Genomic DNA, 24,945 nt, shown 5'->3' with positions numbered 1-24,945 from the left:
AAAACAGAATAACTGTAAAAAGGTAAAATATGTCATTAAAACGAACAGGATAAACACGCTGGCCCGTACTTTATATATAAAAACTGGATTATTTTTTTTTAATTTATAGAAGGCATAAAGGGAGGGGCTTATCATAAGCCACGCCCAATCTCGGATAGCCGATTTCAATTCTACCCTTTTTTTAAGCAATCTGTTATCCATGAGTCACCTACAACACTTTTTTAATTTGTCTTTCTTTTTTTTTACATGGATTGGCACCTAGGGTCGGACTGGGGTTGAGTAAGCGACCCCCTTGGCACCACTTTAAGGCCAACGGCTGGATATGTGTGGCTGCACATTACGCTTTTATACCCTTGTATTGTGCGGCTGCACATATCCAAGCAGCAGGACCTGATCTGCGGTAAGTGTGTGGACTCATTAGCCAACAAGCCACTGGGCACTTGCCTGGTGTGCCAGATGGCCAGTCTGGGCCCATGGGTGCCAGTTAAAATGCAAACAAAAATGAACAAGGAAACTGTTTTTTTTTTTAAGAAATACACACCTAATTTACAGTCTGCGCAAGAGAAATCTATAATACCAAGTAAATGACATTATCTAATATCTTTTAAGCTATCGGAGTTCACCCATGCAGGTTCTTCTGTGTATCGTGACAAATGTAACTATCAATTCTTGTTCGAGCCTTGACATAACAAGGCCATTAGGATAAAAACAGACACTAGGATAAAAATCTTACTTTCCAACACAGCTATATTTAAAAAATATATATAATACACATTTTTTATGTACTATAAACACATTTGTATTTCTATTCATTTTTATTTTCTTAATACGACTCAATACTTAACTTGATAACATTGTCTTCAAGTTAAATATATATTCTTTGATATAGCTATGACTCATGTTGTTAAACGTCTCTGATAGATGAACTTTGTAGCTTAAAACTGGCCCAATAAGACATTACACATTTTTTTTTCTTTAAACAAGCTACACCTAAAGAGAAATGTTGGTTTGATGAAAAGTATATATTTTTAAAAATATATATATATTGTGCTGTTTTTTTTAAAAAACAGTTCTGGTGTTTATATGATATAATGTTTTCAGGCAGCTGCATATCAGCCATTTGTACGAGTTCTCGCTCTGTTATCTGAGCCCCGATCTACTAAACAAACTCCTTATCATACTGCTTTGTGGTAATCAATAGAAAGGCTCGGTTGTAATAACCCAGCTCAGACTAATCTATGGGGGAAAGGACCATTGCCATAAAGCATCAGCTTAGTGTGGTGTTTGAGCAGGGAAAGCCATCCAAAATATCACATGACCAACAACAATGGCGGCCTCCAGGTCTGAAGCTAAAGGGAAGAGTATTGGAACAAAATGAGATAAAACCAATACTGACCTGGATTACTGTATACAGCACTGGGGTTTATAATCAAAGAGAAAAATATTTTTTCCATAGGACTTCCCGTTTCAGAACTATTTTCCTCAAAAAAGTAATCTTATAAAAAAAAGTGGTCTTGTCAACTCATCAGCCAATGCGACTATTCCATTGGCTGCTATGTCGACAAGACCACCTTTCCAGCTTTGTACCAGAATCGCCCTTTATATACAATCACCGCTGCCTCGTTAACATGAATTTGACTATAAAGCATATTTATATGTGTTGTCTATCTTCATTTGACGACAATAATGTGTTACATTATTAGTTCTATTATTTTCTAGATTGCCAGTTACAACCCTATTACTTTCATGACCACATAAACATATTTTTTTCAAAAATACATAAAAAACAATAAACTGACCAAATTTAATACAATAAACACGGTAATGCTGAAAAATATTGTTATTCTGTACTATAGCAATACTGCCAACCGATAATTCACTTAAGTATAAATGAAAGAGCTTGTAGAGCTTTGATTGTTTACTATAAAGTTTTGAGAAGGATATAATATGTGTCTATAAACACCGTCCCTTGGTGCACGATTAACAAGTTCAGAAAACAAATTATGCTAAAATAAGTCAGATTCTATATTTTATAAAACATATTGAGCCGAAGCCAAAACACTAGTGACTAAAATGTTTTTAGATTCCAATAGATTTAATTTTTGTACTGCAACAGTCTACAACATAAGCAGGTTTGATATTTATATATATTTTTTTAAAAAAAATACCTTTTTTTTTTCCTTCTAGAAATTCATAAAAACAAAAAATATTCTATTTCTCCCGTTCGGTGCCAATGATGGTTCTTTTAAGGAGAGACAGTAGCCATCATGCGCGCTTTAATGTATATGATAGCAGAGTGGTCCCTTTTAAAGTTTTTAAACACATGGGGGGGATTCTGCAGATATGACCCGTTTGACCCTTTGGCCACCCCCCAGGTGACAGACTCACCTCCAGTCAGCTTCAGCGCTGGCTCTGGAGATGTGGAAGCAACATCCCCATTAAAATGTACGGAAAGTGCTCTGGATTTCTTTCCGACCACTAATTGGCTACTCCAAGCAGCCAATCAGTAGCAATAATAATTGGACCATAGTGGAGGAGAGCTGCTGCAGCAGCAGGGCTGTATTCTACGTCAGGTAAGTTCTTTAATTTTTTTTTTAATGCATATTAAAGTAATCGCAGAGGGTTAAGGTTACTCACATAGAATTTGAATATGGATTCTTCTATAGTGCGGGTGTCAGGGATATTAAACTCTCCCTTTAAGCAATAATTGTTCTTGGATGTGCTGAGCCTGCCAAGTGGCAAACCGTCTCTGGAAATTGATTTTAAGCATTGACACATATGTTTACATGCTGCTGGGAAGCGCGTACCCATCTTTTTAAAGATGTGTAATTCTGTTTCCCGTTTTCTGTGGAATTAACATGAATCGAAGTTAAAAAGCCATAATGAACCGTGTGCTGATAAATGTGCATTTTAACCTGACATTGAGCTGATACGGTAGGATTGTGTTTGTTTTTTTATTATTAATCGGTATTCAATGTACCATGGAATTTAGTGACGGGGAACAAAAAGTGTTACCCTCCTTGTGTTTGTTTCTCTTCTACCTACGAGGTTACCTGGACACCCCCCCCCGCCGCCGTCTTTGTAGGTTACGTTGTGATTACCATAGAGGTGAAATAATTGAAAGCATTTCATGATGAAGTGTTCCATTAATCTACAGAGCAGACACAGAAAACGCAGGCTTGTGTTATAAGCTGCATGCTCCCGGAACTGGATTACTGCCAAGCGTTCCTTACACCATTATTGTCGACTTCCATAAATGAAAAAGATTTAATTTAAGAGGTTATTTTTCTGTTGCCTAAAAATAATAAAAGATTCTATTCTACCAAACACCACATGTTCTAAAAAAATTACTATTGGAAGCCCAATCAATGAAGGCATTTTTAGATTTTCCTTCTTCTTTCATATCCCTACGTCAAAATTCACACTTTTCAAAATTGCCAACGAGCGACCCTTGTTTAGGGGCTGCGCAGGATGACCGGATTATAGAAAAATATATACTAAAGGAATATGGGACTAAAGGACTATATTGATGCCCTAGGTAGGGTTAAGATTGTTAGGTTTGAGTACTAGTTAGAAGTATCTCTTTTAGCTTTAACAAATATTTATTATTTATTATCTCCTAGAACAAGGAAGACTTTGTTAGAAGTTAAGATGTATAGAAAAACCTTTTAGGTCACCAATTCTGCCCCCCTTTCCTCCATTAATCTCGCCTTTTCTGTGTATATCAAAGTGATCTACAGCTATACACGCCACCAAAAACTGCATATAAACAGCAGAAAACATATTTATTAATTCAATTACATAGATAACATTAATTATTCTTATTCTAAATGCCATACAGAGTAACAGAATAGTCATCAATAGGTCAGAAAGTCTTGGGTAATATCCTGCCCCTTGGTGACACCCCCTTAACCAAAATTGGCCCTCTGAAAATTTGAGAGGTATGACATGATGTACTTCAGATCTAAAAGCCATGGGTGGATTACTTAGGGGCAATTATTACAAAATCGGACCCCTGATTAATCTCGCCTTCTCTTTTCCTCTAATCAGATAAGTTTAATTAAAAGTATCTAGCTGAGATCAGAGAGGGTAAACACACATTGATTTATGAATGCTCGGTGTTAAATGAATTAATTCAAAGTTCAGATATTTGTTGACCTTAAGCAAAGCGATACCGTCTGATAAATACTCCGAAATAATGTGCAGGAAATAAATCTATCACAAGTCATTGAATAAGGGTATAGAGTTTTACAGTTTTGAAAGAAAATGTGAGAAACATTTTATGAACATGAAAATATATTGAAAGGGGAGAAAATGTGTTTCTCCCTCTCCTCCTGATCTGTCTATGCTGATCACACTATGATCAGCAAGCAGGGCTCCATAGCCCTGCATTGCTGATCGCAATATGTGTGATCAGCCAGCAGGGGGAACAATCAGAGAACCGGTGCATTTCTGGCTTCTACCAACAGGGGAGACGATAGACAGCCTGATCTCCTGTGTGGCGGCAGGGAGAAGTCCCTTCTGTTGAAACAAAGTCAGGATGTACAGAAATGCCCTAGTGGGCATCTTGGCACTGCTTTTAAGGACTTACCGATATGTCCTAAGGGGTGCCAATGGGTTAACAAAGTAACCCAAATAGGAACGGATTGCAACTGATACATTTTTCCCAGTGTATGAATCAGGGCCAATATATCCCATATATTTTATTTCCATTGTAATCTACACCAGGGTCGTTATTCAATTACTCGTGATGGATTTATCTCCAGCGTTGAATCTAGCCCAATAACTCAAACACTTTATGTATTAATAATGTATTATTTTGGCAACATATGTTCACACAATTTTTTAAACAGGAAAAGACACGCCGGTGACTGTGTCATGATATATTAAAACGTTTGAGTATGACTTATAATTTTGAAGAAATTGAAATGTCACCCTGGGTCGGAGTGGCAATGTATTAGATGAGCGAGTGAAATATACTTTATGCTCGGAACAAGTGCTCCACAACCTTTAGGAATTAAAGTCTAGAAATATCGTGCAACCAAGAAAAAAAGATGAAGTTCTCATTCAAGAAATCATTTAAAAACCTGAAGACCTGTAAACACATATGAAAATTGAATTCTGAGCGGGGATTCTTGATATAAAGAGATAAATCTAATAAAAGTTTTATCCAGACTGAACCGAGAAATCAAAAGGAAGCCCTTTATTGCCATCAATAGTGAAGCATCGGCAAAATGCAGGCAACAAGGCTGAAATTTCATATTGACCTTGTTTCTATAGAAACCGTCTGCTCGTGTCAACAAGTTGGGGATTAAGACCAAAGGAATGAAACGGTCTTTTATTTGCATGGGAAAACAACTTTGCAAAGGTTTTCACACGAAACCTGTATTTCACAGCAAAATTCTAAATGTAGAACACAGGAAAGTCAATACGTAAACATTACCATTTCTGTGTCTTCTCAATCGGTATGCAGGAATTAAAAACAGAGATCTTAAGCAATGACATTGATACATTGAAGGTGATGCAAAAAAGTACCATAAATGCATGCTAATCACATAAACCGAGTTAGCAAAATAGCTCAAATACTGAGACCGGGGACGACGAGGTGTCCCTGGCACTTTTAAGACCAACTGCTGCCAAAAGATGTAAGTGTGGCTGCACGTTCTGGATTTTTATGCTCACGCAGCATATCCAGCAGTCGGCCGCACACTGCTGGACCCGTGTCCCACTCAACAGGTAGAAACAAAGAAACATACAATTTAACGCCCCATTTGGCCCGACTAGTCTTCCTGTTTCTCCTGCTGTAAACACTTAGACCGTAATCAGTCGTTGGTCTCATCTTTGACTAAGGAGCCATATGCCGATCCCGTGCATGTTTAAATGCCCTCACTGTATTATTCTCTGCTGGGGGGGATGTTCCTCTTATCGACCACGTAAAACTTATATTACATTTAAGCTTCTGACCCTCTGGAAGGTATCACAACAAGCGTCCACATTTTCAAAAGCTGCTGGAAACATTCTATACATTATTGTTTCTTGAAGAACGTTCTTGGCATGACAAGGGAGAAGCTTGGACATAACATGGGTGGGTGAAGCCCATGATGTCACACAGCAACCATGAGATGGGAGCTTGTTGCATTGTGTTCCTCGGTTTGGGACACCTGACCACTGTTGTCCCAGAAAATATTATTAACTTGGCATTTATCTCTATGGCCTTTTTTTATGCGAGACTGTACATTTCTAAAGCTACGCGGTTGGGGCAGCTTTTATTAAATTGATGCTTTTTTCAATGTTCCATAATTGCTTCACATATTTTACTTTCGCCATTTTTGTCTGTTGCTTGCGGACAAAAGTTATCCAACAAAACTCAGTTTTAAATACCATTGACTATAATGCTACAATGTATCATTTTGTTATCCGCTGTCTCCGGGGTTTTTTTATAATATTATTTATTACATTGTAGGAATTTATTGTTGAGAGATCCGACGATAAAGCCCTAAAGAAGTAATACGAAATAGAAAACTTCCATAATACACAAAGGTCATACTTCTAGAAAAGGAACTCTTACCGATATATTTCATTTACAAATAGACATTTTTTGCTACGCCCCCCCCCAAAAAGGATTTCAATGGAAAACTTCCAAAACACCCCTTATTGCCTTAATAATTTTTATTCTTTCAAAACTGAAGAAAAATAAATTCATGATCATAAACATCTACTTTCAATAAAACGTGCAACAAAAGATCAGATTTACTACCAATAGTTGTGGGTGGTTTTACGACTTGTACATTGCAGACAAACTAGAATTAAAAACATTTGCCAGAAATACTGCTTTCCCTAGGTACTTGTTATTTATTTTCTGAATCATCAAGAAAAGCTCATTGGAATTCTTCAAGATACCAAAAGGCTTTCCATTTTTACTGCATTCCGCTGTCAGCGTTCAATAATCTACAACATATTCCCAAGAATTGAATAGCAGATTCATGGTGATTATTCTGCAGTATCCCACAGCGGAGGCAAAGCTGCAAGCTTTATCAGATTTATAGCTGGTAATTAATATCTCCCTACTGAGTACTCCCCTGGCTGGGGAGTGTTTGTGGCTGGGAATCTAAGATCCCGTCTTGGGAGGATAAAGTTGAGCTACAATCAACACTTCCGCTTTAATTGATAAAGAAGTTCTCCAGCGAAATTGCCAGCAACTGTTCTAGTTTTCTTGATTGTTAAGCGTAACGTTTTCAAGAACACGGGTAGAGAATAAGATAACTGCGGATGGGTTCTGACGATTTCGTGGACCTTTTTGTAGCTACAAAGTGTTGAATATCGGCAAAGATCTTCTAATAAGAGAAATCTACCAAAAAATAATAAAATAATAAAAGAAAAAAATAACAAAAAAATTAAAAAATAAATAAATATATATATATATAAATATAAATTCAGAATTATATAAATATATATATATATATTTATATATTTCTAAATAAATAAAAAAAATATATATATATATTTCTAAATTTATATTTATATATATATATATATATATAAAATAATTATTATAATTAAATCTGAGCATTTTTTAATGTCATTTGCTGCAAATCCTATTATATATATTTTATTTCAATTATTATATGGCCAGCCGTTATTTCGCGTCGTTTGGCCGTTCCGTTTTGTAGGTCAATAAAAGCAAAAAAAAAGCTTAGAACTGACGACATTCACCGGGGCTGATCCGGCTTCCAAAATCCGTTATCTCTTAATTACCTTTAATTACCTAAAAATAGAGCAGCCCTGTAAAAGAGCATAATGTATCCCCTAAAGCCTTTCTAACGAAACAAAACGCAGATTAAACCGTCCAAATATAAGAAATATGTAGAAATGAGTTGCCCGCCGCCGCCATGTTTTCCGCCTCGCGGTACCCTACGGCATTCTCTCCTTTTCTTAATACTCCCGAGGAACCCATGCAGGATCGGAGTTTGAGTTATTCTTCTGCCCGAGCGGCCCGAGCGAGTTCTGCTGCTCAAATGCTTAAGGTTGGCACGAATAATCATTGACTTGGCAGCGTAGGAAACGGGTGTTAATTGGGATGTACTCACCAACAGTTTGTAAACGAGCCGGACCGGCATAAACATATACCGTGCAAAGTTTAACCCTTTCCTTAGCTGAGATGTGTTTTTTCTTTTTGTTGTGTGAAATATGTCCCTTTCCTCTGCTAATAAAGCAATGTTTGTCGCACCTCTGGATAGAAGGAGACTAAGGGGTGTCAATATGTACGGCTCGAAATAAAGAAGAGAGAGAGAGGATGGGTGGATAGTAGATAAATGGAACAGCCTCCCATCAGAAGTGGTAGTGGCTAATACAGTGCATGGGATAGAAATATGGCGACTGATTAAGGTTTGATTCTTTACAACAGACTACCCGGGGTGAATGGGTCTGATCTGCCGTCACATTTTATGTTTCTTTGGGGTTTTTTTGTTGTTTTCATATAATAAATATGACTCTTGTATATCAATCTAGCAAATCTGGGTAAAAATCTTCACTTTCAATAATTGTACTTTGAATAGCCTAACACCCATGACAGGTATTTTACAAATAATAATTCTATATTTTCTTATTTACTATATTTTACGTGCCCCCTTTTTGCATTTAAATCACAGCAAACGTTTGACCTTAACGACCCAATCCCCCCTTTAGAGAAAAAAAAAAACCACTTCGGGGGCAAAAAAAATGAAAATGTCTGTCCCTGTGTTTAAAATGGGAATCCCCTTCTATCTGGTTTTCTTATTCCGTCTCCTGCCGCGTCCTAATATTTAATTAAATGTACTTTGAAAGTGGTTTCACTTTTGCAGCCTTTAAAAAAAAATAAAGGAAGATAGTTCTTTTTTTATTAACCTTCGTTTAATAATGCACTTTTTTTCCCTTTAGAAATCTCCTTTCCCGCTGATTCATTATGTGTCGGTAAGCAGAGCGTGACATGTTAAAAGCCATCTTGATAGTATTTGATATTCAGTACTAACAACTTATGGAGTCATAGGAGATTTTTAAGGGGGGGCAGGGGGGAGCAATCTGCATATTGGATGTGCCAAGACAGTAGGTAATTTGCATTAAGCATCCAGAAATTCTCTGCTTGCAATCTGTCAGCCTTCACTAGATTTTCATTTTTATAACCTTCATAACATAACGGCGATCGTAAGCAGCTAACAGCAAACAACTGCAATGCAATCAGCGCCGTACACAGACGTAACCTTGAACGGCGGGCACCGGGGCGAGCCGCGATGTACCCGGTGTCCGTACCTGGCCGAGGATTATCTTTTTACCGCGGTTCACATCATTTGTTCTTTCATTCAGCCTTTTTTTTTTTTTGCGGTTTCCTGTTCAGGAGAAACACTTAAAAATGAGTTAAAGGAACAATTGTGTTAATATTTTTTTTTTATTATTATTTTGTGACGCCCAACAGTCCCGTATTTCGCAGGACAGACATTATTTTTGGTATAAGCCCCTGGCCGGCGCAGGGAGCCAAAGAAAAGCCCCCCCACCTGCAGGGAATCGGGATGCCTAGGGGGTGGAGCTTGGCGGTAGAGCGTCAATCAAACTGGCAGCGCTACTTTGCATATGCACAATTCTGCACATCCACACATTCCCAGGTGTCCCACTCATCGGGTAAGGCCATGTTTGGTCACACCTTTTGCCCGCCCACTTCAGGGACTGAAACTGCCCACTTCTGGGGATAACTCCACCCCTCCCACCCCTTGCCACACCCCCAACACTGGTGTCCTGATTCAGACACTTGAAGAGTTGGGGGTTATGTTATTGGATACATCCTACCCCTTCCTATAGCAAAAAAATGGCATTTCATGGGGCTTTACCGTCAATGACCCGTCAAAAATCCACAAATATTATAATATTAAATATAATAATAATAATGAATTGTTTATATATTACAAAGAAGAAAGAGTTCTCTCGGTATTCGTTTTCTAACCTGCCTGCAGACAAATGATCATTCTTACTAAAATAAGCCTGTCTGTCGTTGGGAAAATCTTCGGTAAGCTGGTGAGCTTTAAGGCACCATAAAGAGGCGTTAGAAAGGGATTTCACCGCAGCGACCTCGAGAGATCATCGTTTCAGCCACGTTCGAGTCACAAAATCCCCAAATCATAAACACGGATTTTATTTCCATTGACTTTTATGTTTCTATAAGCAATCATTTTATAACATGCAAAGTGTAAACATGTGTAAACCTGTGCTAGTGAAAGTGCTAGAAAATGTATAAAAAAGAGATTTTTCCCCCGCGATCCCCTGTCAGATGCCCAAAGAAGAATGCATTTGATTGGTGGGCTGTGGTTAGAGGCGTGGCCAGGGGGGGGCTTAATCAAGACTTCCTATATGCAACCTCGCGACCGACTGAAACTACTTATATAATTAGGATATTTAGAAGAACAACGATTTATTTTGTTAACATAAATTAGTAAACTCTTTTTGCGCTGTTTATATGCAGATTATTATTATTTCTTTTTTTATATTGCGCCAACAATTTCCGCAGCTTTTCTTACAGTCCGTACATTCAACACTAGAACTGACGGACTAAGACGAACGGGTGGAACAGCAATATTATATTTTATGTAGAGCCTTCAGTTTCGGTTCAGGTGTAACCCAAAGTTTAGTGAATAAAATCCTTTCATCCTAACCTGTATGCCTTATATGGTTATAAATGGAAGAAAATAAATGGCCAAAATTCTGAGCAGCTCCAAGGTAATCGTCTCCCCTTCTTGCTGCCCCAAGGCCAGATCTGTCAACTTAGGTTTCTCTATAAAGCATCCCCTTCAGACTACTTCGCTATTCTATTATGGATTATATAATAATCCAAAATGTCTGAATAAACATTAGACGAGGAAGATGTATTCATAATGTGGGAGACCGAGCCCCGAATATTGGATCTGACAGCCGCTCAGAAAGATGGCACTTAAATTACGACGAATTGACTTTTGGGGGACTTGTGTTTGGAATTAACCATTTCTGTGATATTTAGAATGTATTATTTTCTGTATTAGTGGTAAAGTACTTTCCAACATAAATTTCATTTAATACAATTTACAAAGTATTTCATGCTTTAGGTTCTTTCTTGAAAGAATTCACATATGTACCGGAAAAAGCATCATCAAACTTTAAAAAAAAGGAACTGGCCCACTACTGTATCATAAAAAAAGACCCCTGTTATTACATGTTGTGCGGTATGTGGGGGACGCTGCTGCAAAAAATATTTTAACCCCGTCCCCTCAACCCGAGATATTCATAATAATAGCTTTTCATAGAACTGTATGTTTGTAAGCAAACGTTGGCGCTAGGAACTAGCATTTTCCGCTACAGCAATACTGGTAGAGTCCAGGAAGTAGTCTCCAACTTCCTGTTTGGGCTAACAGTAGGATTCTACTGTGATCTTCACTGATGGATTATGGGAAACAGGTGAAGAATTTGCGTGAAATACTCTGACTAAGAAGGACAGAATAAAATCGTAATAGTGTAACGTTAAATAAAGATAACAATATCACAAATGATGGATTTCAGAGCTGAATTTGTTTAGGATTTTCTCTTGGATGTGATAATTAACCCCACTTGTGCCAGAGGGATGAGCAAAACATTGCATTGCAATATGTATCTACATAATTTCCAAGTGCACGAGCTGACATTGAAAAATAACAATAACTATCCTATAAATTATCTATTGCATGATTCATTAACCCTATGTTCTCAGGTGAATAATGGCTTGCCTCGTCGCTCTGATATAGATTGCTTTCAAGTATCAGGAGGGTTTTATCCGTAATTATTTGTGAACATTATGAAAAATCACAACATTTTACCGTAATTAACATTTTGTTCCGTGACTTTTTGTTGGTTTTTTTGCTTCCGTAATTTAGGAATTAAACGCAGTTATTTATTAAATGTATATAGTGATTCATTCTTCAGCGATCGAGGGGTTCCATAGGAAACGAGCGTATCTACCGGCACAGAAAAGGTTAAACTAATGCTTAAGTGGAAGGTTTGTTGCTTTATGATAGAAAGTCTATTGATGGCAGAGTGAAAAGAATCAGTACATTAGGTACTGCTGTACAATATCAGCCTTCCATTCCCCACGCTTTGCTAGAGCGGACAGGGAACATTATGCACATCTCCACTGAACTTGGATCATCAAGCTTTTAAATAAATACTGTTTATGCCACTAGTTATTTAACTTTGCGAGGACTGGAGGGGTTAGCAATGCATTGCAAAGCAATGTGTTATTCAGCACTCTGATATTCAACTAGTTAACCCTGTTGGGCCAGGAGATAACGGCTCGGCATTTTCCAGCATCAACTCACATCATTCTCACATCATGAGGTTAAACTCACATCATTCTCAGCCACCAAACACATAAATTATTTGTCCTGTAACGCCCCAGCATTCTGTGCCTCGTTGTTGCACTATGGGCTGCCCAATTATTAGGATGTGTAACACAATTAACATGCACGTGACCTTTCTCCCATAGGACTGGTGTGTGTTCATACTCGGGAACTTCTCAGGCTACCCCCGTTTTGGTGGAGTGACTCTGGTTATGGGCGGGGCTAGCCCCGAACAACCTTTGGTGGGTGGGGATTGGAAGGTAAATGGGTTGGGATTGGGTGTGACCAATCGTCACTCCTCGAGGAAAAAAAAAATCTGATCTGGAGACTCTGGGCATCACCCGAAGACTCCAGGTCAAACCCAGATACTTCTCAAATATGGGTATTTTAGCACATTACCAAAGTCTGACTCCCCATGTAGTTACACCCACTTCCTTAAATCTTTTTTGGAATGATAATGTTAAAGCCTTGCCCATTTGATGCCAATGCTACCCCTTTTTGGCAAAACATTGACCCTTTATTATTATCGACTCTAGATTATTAATTATTGGTAAACAGGGGAATACTTGGGTGGCATGATTTCATCTTTCTTCAAAGTTAAGTAACACTCCATAAATATCTATTTCCAAAGTTTTCAGTCCATCATATGTATTCTGTAAGGCAATCATAAGTGAAACAACATATCGTTCAGAAATTGATACAGCCGTGTTGGTCAACGAGACGTTGAAGTCTTTAGTCGAAGTTGATACCTTTTATTGAGCCATGAAAAAAAAAAGAGGTAGTCGAAGTTTTTAAGACTTCAGAGATGTCTTCTTCAGATGATTCCACGGGAAGAAGAGTCCTCCAAGGTCCCAAAAGCTCATTATCGGTCTACTAAAAGGTATCAACGACTAAAGACCCCAACGCTGAGAAAGGTAACCGCCAAAAATGTGATGAAGAGAAACCACTTTCGTAGTGGATTAGCTTAACAATTAAAAATAAAGAAAACTTGGTGTGTTTTTGACTTGTGGCCTCCGCTGTTCTTTCCACAGTTCATGGTATTAAGTGGACATGCAGCAATGGGAACAGCAGTGGAGGGTTTTCAGTGGAGCACCTTGTTCAGCAGATACTCGACAGTCATCAGACCAAACCGCAGCCTCGGACGCACAACTGTCTCTGCACTGGCAACTTAGGTAACTATAGAGATTAAACGCAGGGTTGGCAGACATTGTTTTTTAGTTGTGGCACGTGGCCTAAGGTGCTGGAATGGTGACAATTGTGCGGATTTAAAAAAAATAAAAAATTCCCCACCCAGTACTTTGTCTCAATGGTCTGGGATGCAGCTGGGAAAATGGTGTACTTTCCACAAAAATAATAATAATAATAATAATAGTCATACCTGGGAACTTTCTAAAGGAGCCGACCCTGAGACCCTGAAATATTAACCCTTTAATAGCGCATCATGGATATTCAGTGTAGTGGCTCGCCAAATGTGTTACCCAACTTTTTTTTATGGAAAACCTTGTTATTACATAAAGACACACTTAATTCAGTCACCTACATTCAAGCAGGGATATCAACCATAACATACTGGGAGCAAAAGCACCAACTGGGAGTCTTATATATGATCACAGCAGTGCAGAGTAGGAAGGAGTCAGGTGTAGACTGTGTGACCCTGAGAATCTGCCCCATCACCCCAAGATTGGGGCAAAAAACCCTGAGAGTTCCCAGGTATGCCAATTACACACATAAATACACTGCTTTTCAGCAAAGAAAAGTTCATTGAGAAATCTTTACGTTGTCATTATTTGTGCACAAGAAAAAAGTAATAAATATAAGTCTGCGTTCCCTCTAAGGTGTGTGAGCATGAATTCAAAGAGTTAAAAGATCATTTTGTTTTGCAGCAACAATTTGGTATTGGTCCCATCTTGTTGGTTTCTTTCTAGGATCCCTGGTTAACTATGACAAAGTACAATATTCACCTTAGAGAGAACATTGCATTTAGCTGTTTGAATGCCACCAGTGTTTGCACTTTAAAGTTACCTTGATGTATAATATATATATATATATATATATATATATATATATATATATATATAGTACTGTGTGTTTTATAGATATATGTCTATCCAGGGTGTAATAGTCATAAACTTAACTGTTTCATTGCCGCAAGAGGTTTGCAATAGACTAGAAGGAATTTATTCACTAAAACTGGAGTTTGCAGGAGACTTGCCAAGTATGCCTATGTCCATGAGAGATAATGTAACTAATATAGTCAATGAGGATTATTTTTTATTTGCTAAAACATTATGAGCTTCTGTGTTGTGGAGGACATGATGTTACTGGGAAACACATGAATGCAATGTTATTAATTCTAAAAACAAAGTATTTCAGATGATCATAACTGGCCATCTGGGACACTGGGCTCCACTGGCACACAGCTGGAAATGCCTGGCTGCACGCTCCACGAGCATAAAAACATGAAGTAGCCGCTGGCCTTAAAGTGCCAGTGCCACCCAATCATTGCCAATTGGGCCCTGGTCACTAGTGGTACATACACTGTGTACAAGCAACAGGGGACTTTTTAAAGAAAATATTTATACTTTATATTGTGTACAAAAAAATGTAACCATTCATTTGTAACAGGAGTTTGTATGAATGTTCCATTGACCTGACTACATTCGTAAACTTCTTAAATTTCCAAGACATGTTGGTCATACCTGGGCAGTCTCAAGGATTGACCTTGAGTTTCAGGGTTTTTGCCCCAATTTCAGGATCTCGGGGGGGATGGGGCAGATTCTCAGGGCCCCAGTTTGGAGCTGACTCCTTCCTATTCTCCCAGCTGTGATCATATATAAGACTCCCAATTGGTTCATCTGTTACTGGTATGTTATGGTTTATATCCCTGTTTTAATGTAGGTGACTCAATGAAGTCTATCTTTAAATAATGGCAAGTAAAGGTTTCCATGAGGACCTGGATCGGAGCCAACTTGTTAACACATTTGGCGAGTCACTGCACAGAATCTTTATGATGGGCTATTAAAGAGTTAATATTTAATGAGTCTCAGGGTCAGCTCACTTTGAAAGTTCCCAGGTATGAAAAAGGGGAGTGAGGTAATGCAAACAGATGGGCACATTTCGTAGTAGTAGCTACTTGAAGCAGTGGTTAGGGGTAAGTAGTTGCAGGATGTAGAATTGCTCTATTAATAAAATAAACAAAGGGGAAGGACGTGCTTTTATATCATTAGTCCTTTTTAATGGTTTCATCGCTGGAGTACAAAGGCTCTGTAAGAAGACGATGCTGACATTTTATGAAACTTTGGAGTGCCCTCTAGTGGTTTTATTAACTAAGTGCAGCTCGAGTTCAAGCACCGGGTTTTAGTCTTTGTGTTACTTTTATTATCCAACAGACATACTCTTTGAGAGTGTTCTCTTGAGTGTTTGGAAGGTGGGGTAAAGGTTTATGCTACTTATTAAGTCATAATCATTTGGCACCATTCATGTTAACCCTTTGAGTACCGGAATCACATGCAACATGTTTTCTGCTTAGGGTTTCTCATCACCCATGATTTTTTTTTAATTTCCAAGTTGCTGGTGCTGCCCCCTGCTGTATTAGAGATGTATAACTGAATAATTGGTTTATACATCTCGCAAACTGCAGGGTTAGGACTTTATCTGTGCAGGTCTGCAATAGGTAAAAAAAAAAACACGTGTCCTGGAAGCACAGCTGATATGCTTACTCTATTTCCTACGACACGAAATATATTTTCACAACGATGCTCATAAAGTCATTCCATGTAAATCTGGCATTTGATGGATGATTTTTATATTTTGGTTATTTCATTATTTTAATTTGGCTGCTCATACTCGGGTATAGACCTTACCAGTGTAGGATTTGGAGTCGCACGTTAATGTCCAAAATAAATATCTCTGGTTCTGCAGAATCTTAGCTTGAGAGCCGGGCCCTCGTTACCTAAAATGTCTCGGGCCACCTTCGTCTGTCAGCTCTAGTTTTGTCAGACCCTTTTGAATGTATGGACTGTAAGAAGTGCTGTTTACTTATTACTATATAATATCTATCGTTAAGTTGTAAATGGAAACACTAATCTTTTCTCACAGTAAAATAGGCATTTATTACCCATTATAAGGCAAATTAATACATCTTCTCTGATGTTATCCGATGTGAATCAACACTACTTTTAGAGTTGAAGAAGTGGACTCTCAGGGTGATCCTAGGGTTACTAATGTCTAGGTTACAAATAGAGACCTTTTTTTTCCATTTTTTTGTTCTACTGGTGTTTATTCCATAGCAGGTTTAAAAGTCTAAATAACATTTCTCATAAAATATTCACAAGCGTTATAGTGTGCAGGTATAAATGTGTAAATATACATATTTAATGTATTTTTTGTATGATATGCATAAACAGTTTATGAAGTATAAACAAAAATATGAACAAAATGCAGAGGCTGTACAACGTTGGTCACCGGCAAATTAATGGAATGAAATGATGTTTATAAACAATGCAAACCGACGACTGCTGGAAATTTGCAGAAACGGTAGACTGTAATTGAAAACAGGGCTTTGGTCAACATCAACCACTTTTGTATTTGACTTAATTATAACATAGCTCAGGGAACTGTTTAAACAATTGAGTTTTATTATACATCTTGTATGATGCACGGCAAGAAAGGGATCAGAGTATTTATTAAAGCACCTGAAGGTACAACAACTTTCTTGACACTAGTAATTGTATCCATTAGCTACGACAATTAAGTCTCTTTCCTTTTGGGTCATTATAGAATAATTAAGGCCCCCAATCTCTGTTTCTGGAACGAAAAAGTAAATCAATTAGCTGAAGAAGTACGAAATATTCCTAGGCTATCCTTCACAGAATAAAAAGCAATACTCATGACAATGTTTTGTTCAAACAAGACCACCAGGAAGAATATATTTTTGGAGCTGTACAGGGGTTTTGAACAAGTAGAATCCGTTATGGGTATGAGTCTGATAAAAGGTATTATTTTAAAGAAATGTTGTCAAACAGAACACAGCCGTGACCTCCTTTTATGACCTTTCTTTCAATTTTGTTGTGCTAATGTGGGGTATGTAGATAACCTTTCTGTGTTTTCAACAATAGAACAAAGCTGTGTTAAGACGGCTGAGATTCTTTTTGTCTGATACTTCTTCAATATGTTTTGAAATCACATTCTAGGATACCCACAATACATGTTTAGTCAAGGTAATGGTATGATTAGCATTTCTGGACGTGTCTTTTAATGTATTTTTTCTGTTGATCATTTATAGGTGCAGGTAGCAGTGTGCACCATAAATGTAACAGTGCCAAACATCGCATCATCTCACCAAAGGTCGAGCCAAGGACGGGCAGCTACAGCGCTCACTCAGAAGTACAAAACAATGATGTTTCTGAAGGCAAGAATGAGCACAGTCATGGCAAGTCAAGCCGGGAAAAAAGAAATGGAAAAATGGCAAAACCAGTGCTGCTACATCAAAACAGTACTGAGGTTTCTTCTACGAACCAAGTGGAAGTTCCTGATACCACCCAGAGCTCTCCTGTGTCAATCAGCAGTGGTCTAAATAGCGATCCAGACATGGCTGACAGCCCTGCCGTTACTGGTGTTTCTAGCATGGCTGTCGCATCTGTCATGGGGAGCCTCTCCCAAAGTGCCACTGTGTTCATGTCTGATGTTACCAATGAGGCAGTATACACAATGTCACCTAACGCCGGTCCCAACCAACATCTTTTATCCTCAGATACAACTACCCAGGGACTTGTACTGGCTGTAAGTTCAGATGGTCACAAGTTTGCCTTCCCAACAACAGGAAACTCAGATAGCTTATCGATGTTGTCTGCCAATGTCTCGGAAGAGCTTGTGCTTTCAACCACCCTCGATAGCAGTAGGAAGATACCTGAAACCACTATGAATTTTGACCCAGACTGTTTCCTCAACAACCCCAAGCAAGGACAAACCTATGGGGGAAGTGGTCTTAAAGAAGACAATATTAGCAGTAACTTGAGAAGATCATCTAGTACAGATCGTAGTTTTGGATTTAATGCAGCATTGGTAAAAGAGATAAAAACAGAAGACACAACCTTTGAGCAACAGCTGTCAAAAGAAAGTTATCCATCCACCTCATCAAACACATTGACCCTCACTCCTGGTTCTAGTTTACTTCCATCTGGAGGGGGTCTCAGCCCAAGCACTACTCTGGAACAGATGGACTTTAGCGCTATCGATTCGAACAAGGATTATTCAGCCGGCTATAATCAATCGGTACAGAGCCCCCATGTGCATCAGACACCTTCCCCGAGCTTCTTTCTACAAGATGCCAGCAAACCTATTCCTCTAGAGCAAAACTCCCACAACAATCTGAATGACTCAAACAACACTTATGTCAACACGCTGGGAATTCCTAATGTTAAAACAGAAGGATCTTCCCAACCAACAAATAACTGCAACGGTACAATGGACCAAGGTAGGATAGAATCAACATCTTCTCTTCAGCTGATGCAATTCCAAGCAAATTTCCAGGCAATGGCTACTGAAGAAGTTCCTATGGAAACATCCCAGCAGGCAGAAGGAAACGACAACTTACTTAAGCCTGGAGATCTCCAAGCCTGTAACGCAGAACACTATATGCAACCTGAAAATGGTGCAGGAATGAGGAATGGTACCCTCCCCATACTCCAGGGAAATATGGTACAAGGCCTCTACCCTGTTGCTCATCAGGCCCTAAGTAACTCTTCCAACATGGAGCTGAACCTAGATCATTTTGATATCTCCTTCAGCAACCAGTTTTCTGACCTAATAAATGATTTCATATCAGTAGAAGGTGGAAGTAATACAATTTATGGACATCAGCTGGTGGCGGGAGACAATAATGTCATGCCTCAGGCAGAAGATGCTAGTAGACCCCCATATACTCAGGCAGAAATGTGCATACCATGCTGTAGCCCACAACAAGCAAGTATGCAGCTCAGCAATTCTGAAACGGGGGCAACTACCATGGCTTACATGCATGTGGCGGAAGTTGTATCAGCAGCAGCGCAAACCACTCTGGGAATGCTGCAACAGAGCGGACGTTTGTTCATGGTGACGGATTACTCCCCGGAATGGTCGTATCCCGAGGTAAGTGTCTACTTCTTATTTGTTAAGTTGTACATCCAACCTTTAGAATATAGTTTTTCTGCATTAAAAAAAAATTTCAACATGTCAGAAATACTTTCTGATCCACTGAATTCCTCCTAACTTCAAACCTACTGCAGGTACCTTTGCTATTCATCTTATGGAAACTGCATATTGCCGAGGAGTATTTCTGGATCCATCTCTTTCACTGCTCTCGTTAAGGAAGTAAATTCTTTCTTTGAGAGATTAATTAAATCCACCCGTTTCTCACTCACTCCAAAACACTTATTTACATGCTGAAGATTTTCCATCTAGACTCCCATAACTCGTTGCGCAGTGGTCTTCCTGCTTTACATATCTCTCCTCTACAATTCATTCTTAACTCAAATGCCAAAATACTCTTTCGTACCATACCTCCCTCTTCACACACACTTGAGTGGATTTTTTGAGGTTTTTTTTATATATCTATTTTTATATGCTATTATACATTATTTTTTAGATTTTTGATTTTTAAGCCCTTTCAGGACTTTTTCCAGACCTGCATAGAAAAATATTTGACACATTACATTCATTGATCTAGTAGATATCAGCCTAAAAGAGCAGACGTTTTGTGTAATATGGCATCTGTCAAAAATAATTGTGGACTTTTAATGAATACAAGAAGGCAAATATATCTCTCGGGAGGCAGAATGATTTTTGTCAAATCGATTTCCAGAAATAATCTGATTATTTACAACAACCTATCAGTGCCTGCGTTTGTGTCATATAAATAATTTTATATGTAAAATAGGAAAAATAAATGACTCTACTAGGGTTATTAAGATTACTTAATTTTTTTTTCTATTTGTGTAGAAATGGCTTTAAATTAATGTTTTTCATAACAAAATATTAGTGCCAAATGCTTATAATACAAGATTCCCTTTTTACAACCCCTTAAGGCTGTGCATTTGTACAAAATACCAATGAACTTTTATATCATATGCTATTATTTGACATTTAAGTCACACATGATCATGCATATAATAATTATATTGTGGATGTGAAAGAAAATAAGTTGCAGTTATACCAGCTTCCATTGGGTGGCAATGTGGTCCACAAATGGACAACAGATGGCGCCAATAACATTAGAAAGTTTACATAAGAACATGGGTTATAGGCTTAAAAAGGTATAAAAACATGCTAATAAAAATGTAAAGTAAATATTTTATGAAAATGCATCATTTTATAAACAGATTAAGTAAACGTATTACAAAAAAATTAAACAAGCAGCACATTGTGCATGTAGCGACATTGAAGTATTTTAGGAAATATAGTCCTTTTAGTCATGCAGGGAGCATTATTCATGGAATTGTGTATCAGAGCTGTGGAACAAGTATCACATAATCTAAATTAATTTACTATATTTGCATTCTGGAATTATTTGTATTCAAAATTTCTTTAACATTAAGGGACCGTTTTATCTCATTGGCTGAATAGGTTCAGTCGCACACTATGTGAGCAAAAAACGAAATGTGCAGCCCGGCATATCCAACCTGCAGCCTGGCATATCCAACCTGCATTTACATTAATAGGCAGACGCCAGTCTTGTAGTGCCAGGGCTGTCTGGCGTCGCTAGTCTGGCCCTGTACTTTATATTTATTTAGAAAATGTTTAACCAGACATATCGAGATATATCGTTTTCAAGTATGTCCTGCTCACTTTAGTTAGTGGTCACTGTTGCATGGGTTTATTAAGCGTACTTAACAGTAAAATGTTTAATTTAGGAACTGATCTACCAAAAGGCACTACAACATACGAGCCACTGGGTGTCACTGTTAACCAAAGGATAAACAACAACCTACATTTAATTTGAAAGGACTGTTTAAAAATGTATCAATGTAAGATCTGAAAAAAGTAACTGTGCCTCAATTTAGTGAACAATTTTTTTTTTTTTTAAATATTAATTTTTATTTGGATTTTAACAACAAGTAGGAAATACATATATATATGTAATAGACAAAACAAAGATAATTTTGCAATTGAATAAACAGAACAAGACAAAAACATAAACAAAGACAGACACAAAAAAATCGATCATAAAATGTATAAGATATATGTATTACATTTTCTGAGATGAAATAAGGAGGGAGGAAGCCCCAAAATCACTCTTATTCAAGCTTCTAAAATATTTAGTAATTTTTCCCATTTTTTTATTTTTATAAGGTTAAATCCATTTAATTTAGTTATACCCAATTCCATTTTACAGTGATAGATTGTAGTTGATTTAATCTCTTCCCAATTAGGCAGATTTAGTGAACAATTTAAAAGAGTATCTTCAGAAGGCTTAACTTATGTTTTTCAACTTTTATTATGTAAACATGTAATTGTGTAAAAGCATTTTTTTTTTCAAAATTCTAATATCATATGAGCTAGTCTGCATTTGGAATCCCCATCTAAGTGGATGACTTTGTCGTTCCTTTTCCTGTTTCAGCCAATAAGAAATCAGGGGATTGTAGGATGTCAGAACAAGCCCTTACCTATTAGATTTGGACAAGTGAAATTGTGTCTTGTATTGTCATCAAATAGCACAAGGGTTCAGCACATACCCAGCAAGTACTATTTAAAAAGCCCCTATCTAAGGCATAAATATTGGAGATCCCATCACACTACATGGCAATATATTGCTTAGCCTGGCACTGTCACCCATGTTTGGTGAGTCGTGTTTTCATGGCTAGATTGCTTGCCAATGAGCTGAATCAGTGGGACTGCACTGCATATTAACCCAAATAAGACTCTCAAGGAATTTAAAGCTTCCCCTGGACACCATTAATGAGGCTGCTGCGTGCCAGGAGGGGCTCCTCAATCCTAAGGCTTGGTCAGAACATGTAAAAATGCGCAGCAAAAAAAATATATAGAAAGTGGAGCGCACAACTGAAAGAGCATAAAAGACATTCGGATTCCTGGATTGCTTCTAATATAATCATGACCAATATGTACACAAAACAGAGAAAGAAATCAGTGCATACCCAGCTAGTACTATGCAAAAAGTACTAGCTATTTGGGGATTCGCGCTATATGGCCATACATTGCTTCGCCCACCAATACGTCAAACATGCGTTTTGCTGACAGGTCTGCCCTTTCAGCAACACCTGGTGAAAAACGAATTTTGTTAGATTTGTTTGTATTTTTTCAAAGACCGAAACACATTCTAACAGCATGTGACAGTGGGCAGCAGGTCTTAAAATGTACGTAATAATGCTTAGGCTGATTTTCAGTCAATATCTTATTGGATAATTCATTAACTGCATGCGGACAGGTTTCTAGGTATTTACATCCCGCGCTGTAATTACAGGCATGTTGTGATAAACACTCTTTAAAAGGAGATCCTTAGGACACATGATGAGTCATTAAACGCAGTCATTGTCTGCATGCGGCATGGACGGATCACAAGGAAATCAAGCAGCAGGAACTGTTGGTGTCTCAGTATGTTAAATACTGTCACTTAATCCATATTTTATAATGAAAGCACAGCAAAGAGCAGCCAGCCTAAGAAGAAGGTTACAAAATAGAACACAAGGGAGAGGTAGAACTTTTTTCCATTCTCTGTCCACAAAGAAGCCCAGAATCTTAAAGGAGTGAAACTTGATGGCACTCCAGATTTGATGACCTTCAATGATGGACCAGTCTAATGATAAATGGATTATGGGTTAGGTACACTAGGAAATAAGGGTTCCTGTTCCTGTTAGGTTCTAGTTATGGACCACTTGGGAAGGTTAGAATGTCTTTCTAAAGTGACTTAACTAGGTTGGAGTAGGAGGTCTATGTTTGCCCATCTCTGACAACAGTGAGAAGGTATTACTTTCCACTCAAGCTCTCCAGGGAAAACCTTCTTTCGACATCGGAGCTTCCGTCGACAAATACGTCGTGAAACGTTGCATGCACCGTGATGTCATAGCCGGAAACTGCCAGCTTCACACCACCCTCATGAAAAGTCCCATGAATTCACTTTTTGAATATAATTTGCCAACTTTACCTGACCTACACATTGTCTGTGCATTAAGAGACATTTCCTAGTGCTGGGAGATGATGTCATATGCCAGCACTTCCTCCCACAGAGCAGACCTCTCATCCTACGCAATCATGGAACACAGAGCTTATCTAAACTGTATGTTTAGTGATTATAGGCTATTTAAGGGTAATAGATGTGTATTTATTTTAAACCCACATAGCTGGAATTCTCTGCTAATATTTTGTGCTTGCCAAATGTATAGTTCAAAAAATGCTATCTGCTATCTGGTTTGGCAATGTGTAGGACACAACACAGACACACATACCTCACAATGTAAAATGTGTAAACTTTATGTTAATGAAGTATGCGCAAGCTGCAGATCAAATGTTATAGGGGGGGACTATGTGAATAACAGAAATGTAAAAAATCACTCTGCCGGCCAACTTATGGAAAACTGTAATTCTGCTTCCTTGCAAGTCGTGACTGGTTCTAGATAATGTTTATCTTTATAGCAGACGGTAGTCGCCTTTCACTCTCTGTGGGACAGTCAGTTCCTCCGATCACTCAGCAGTGCAGCTCACGGGTAATCTTTGTGAATGTTTTGCTGAATGATTGTTATGTAACAATATTAAATCATAGGTCTTTGTATTGCACTTACTTCAAAAGAGAAACACTATTATTCAATAAAGAACCATCACCGGGAGAAACACATAATTTCGACTGCAAAAAATATTTATATTTTGACATTTTTATAAAATACTTTTTGAAATAATATTTTCCTTTCGGATTTATTATGCTTAAAATATTGCAGAGTATAAATCTGCTCCCCCCCTTTCTGACCAAGTTGCTCTATTTGTTACTTTTTAAATTGTTGTTATTACATAACTAGTATAAAACAGATGCGTGCCCAAAATGCCCTTATATTACAAATATAATGCTAGTTTAATGATTTTGTAATGATATCTGATCATAAACACAGAGCCCACCGGTTGATGGCTTTGAAATAATGTGTATGAACACTGTCTATACATTTTGGGGTGAATGTGCACTGGCGCACCGTTGCAGGTCAGTCACTAGGTGGCGCTGTCACACCACTTGACACAAAAAATCTGTAAAATGTGTATATTTGGACCTCAGATAAAAACATACAGGTTTCATGATATGAATGAATGTTCATAAATAATTAATTTTAAAAAATAACATATATTCCTTAAAAATAAACAAGTTACAATTACAAGAGTATTTTGGATTTAAAAGTATTTGTAACCAATTTGCTCCCTTATAAGATGGTGGTTCTTGCAATACTTTTAAGGGAAGGGTGGGAAGGGTGGGAGGGGATACAAGACAGAAAAACTCTGAAGCCATATATCTCCAAAGCTATTATACAAACTTGCAAACAAAACCACAAGCTACAGATTAAAACAAATGCAATGATGCTACTAAATGTGAACCTGCTTAAACTATGGT

General features: G+C 37.9%; 1 protein-coding gene across 1 annotated transcript in view; it reads left to right on the top strand.

The window, feature by feature from the left end:
* CAMTA1 (calmodulin binding transcription activator 1) overlaps positions 1 to 24,945 on the top strand; it is a 527,355-nt gene that overhangs the window by 418,115 nt on the left and 84,295 nt on the right. The window contains exons 6-7 of the mRNA XM_089502107.1: positions 13,397 to 13,537; positions 17,650 to 19,493. Coding sequence (XP_089358233.1) covers positions 13,397 to 13,537; positions 17,650 to 19,493 — 1,985 coding nt within the window. The remainder of the gene's footprint in view (positions 1 to 13,396; positions 13,538 to 17,649; positions 19,494 to 24,945) is intronic.

This window comes from Sceloporus occidentalis, unplaced genomic scaffold, assembly GCF_023333645.1.
Source record: "Sceloporus occidentalis isolate IW3139 unplaced genomic scaffold, rSceOcc1.0.p SCAF_193, whole genome shotgun sequence".
Classification (NCBI taxonomy): domain Eukaryota; kingdom Metazoa; phylum Chordata; class Lepidosauria; order Squamata; family Phrynosomatidae; genus Sceloporus; species Sceloporus occidentalis.
The sequence above is the reverse complement of the archived record's forward strand: the minus strand, read 5'-3'. Positions and strand labels throughout refer to the sequence as shown.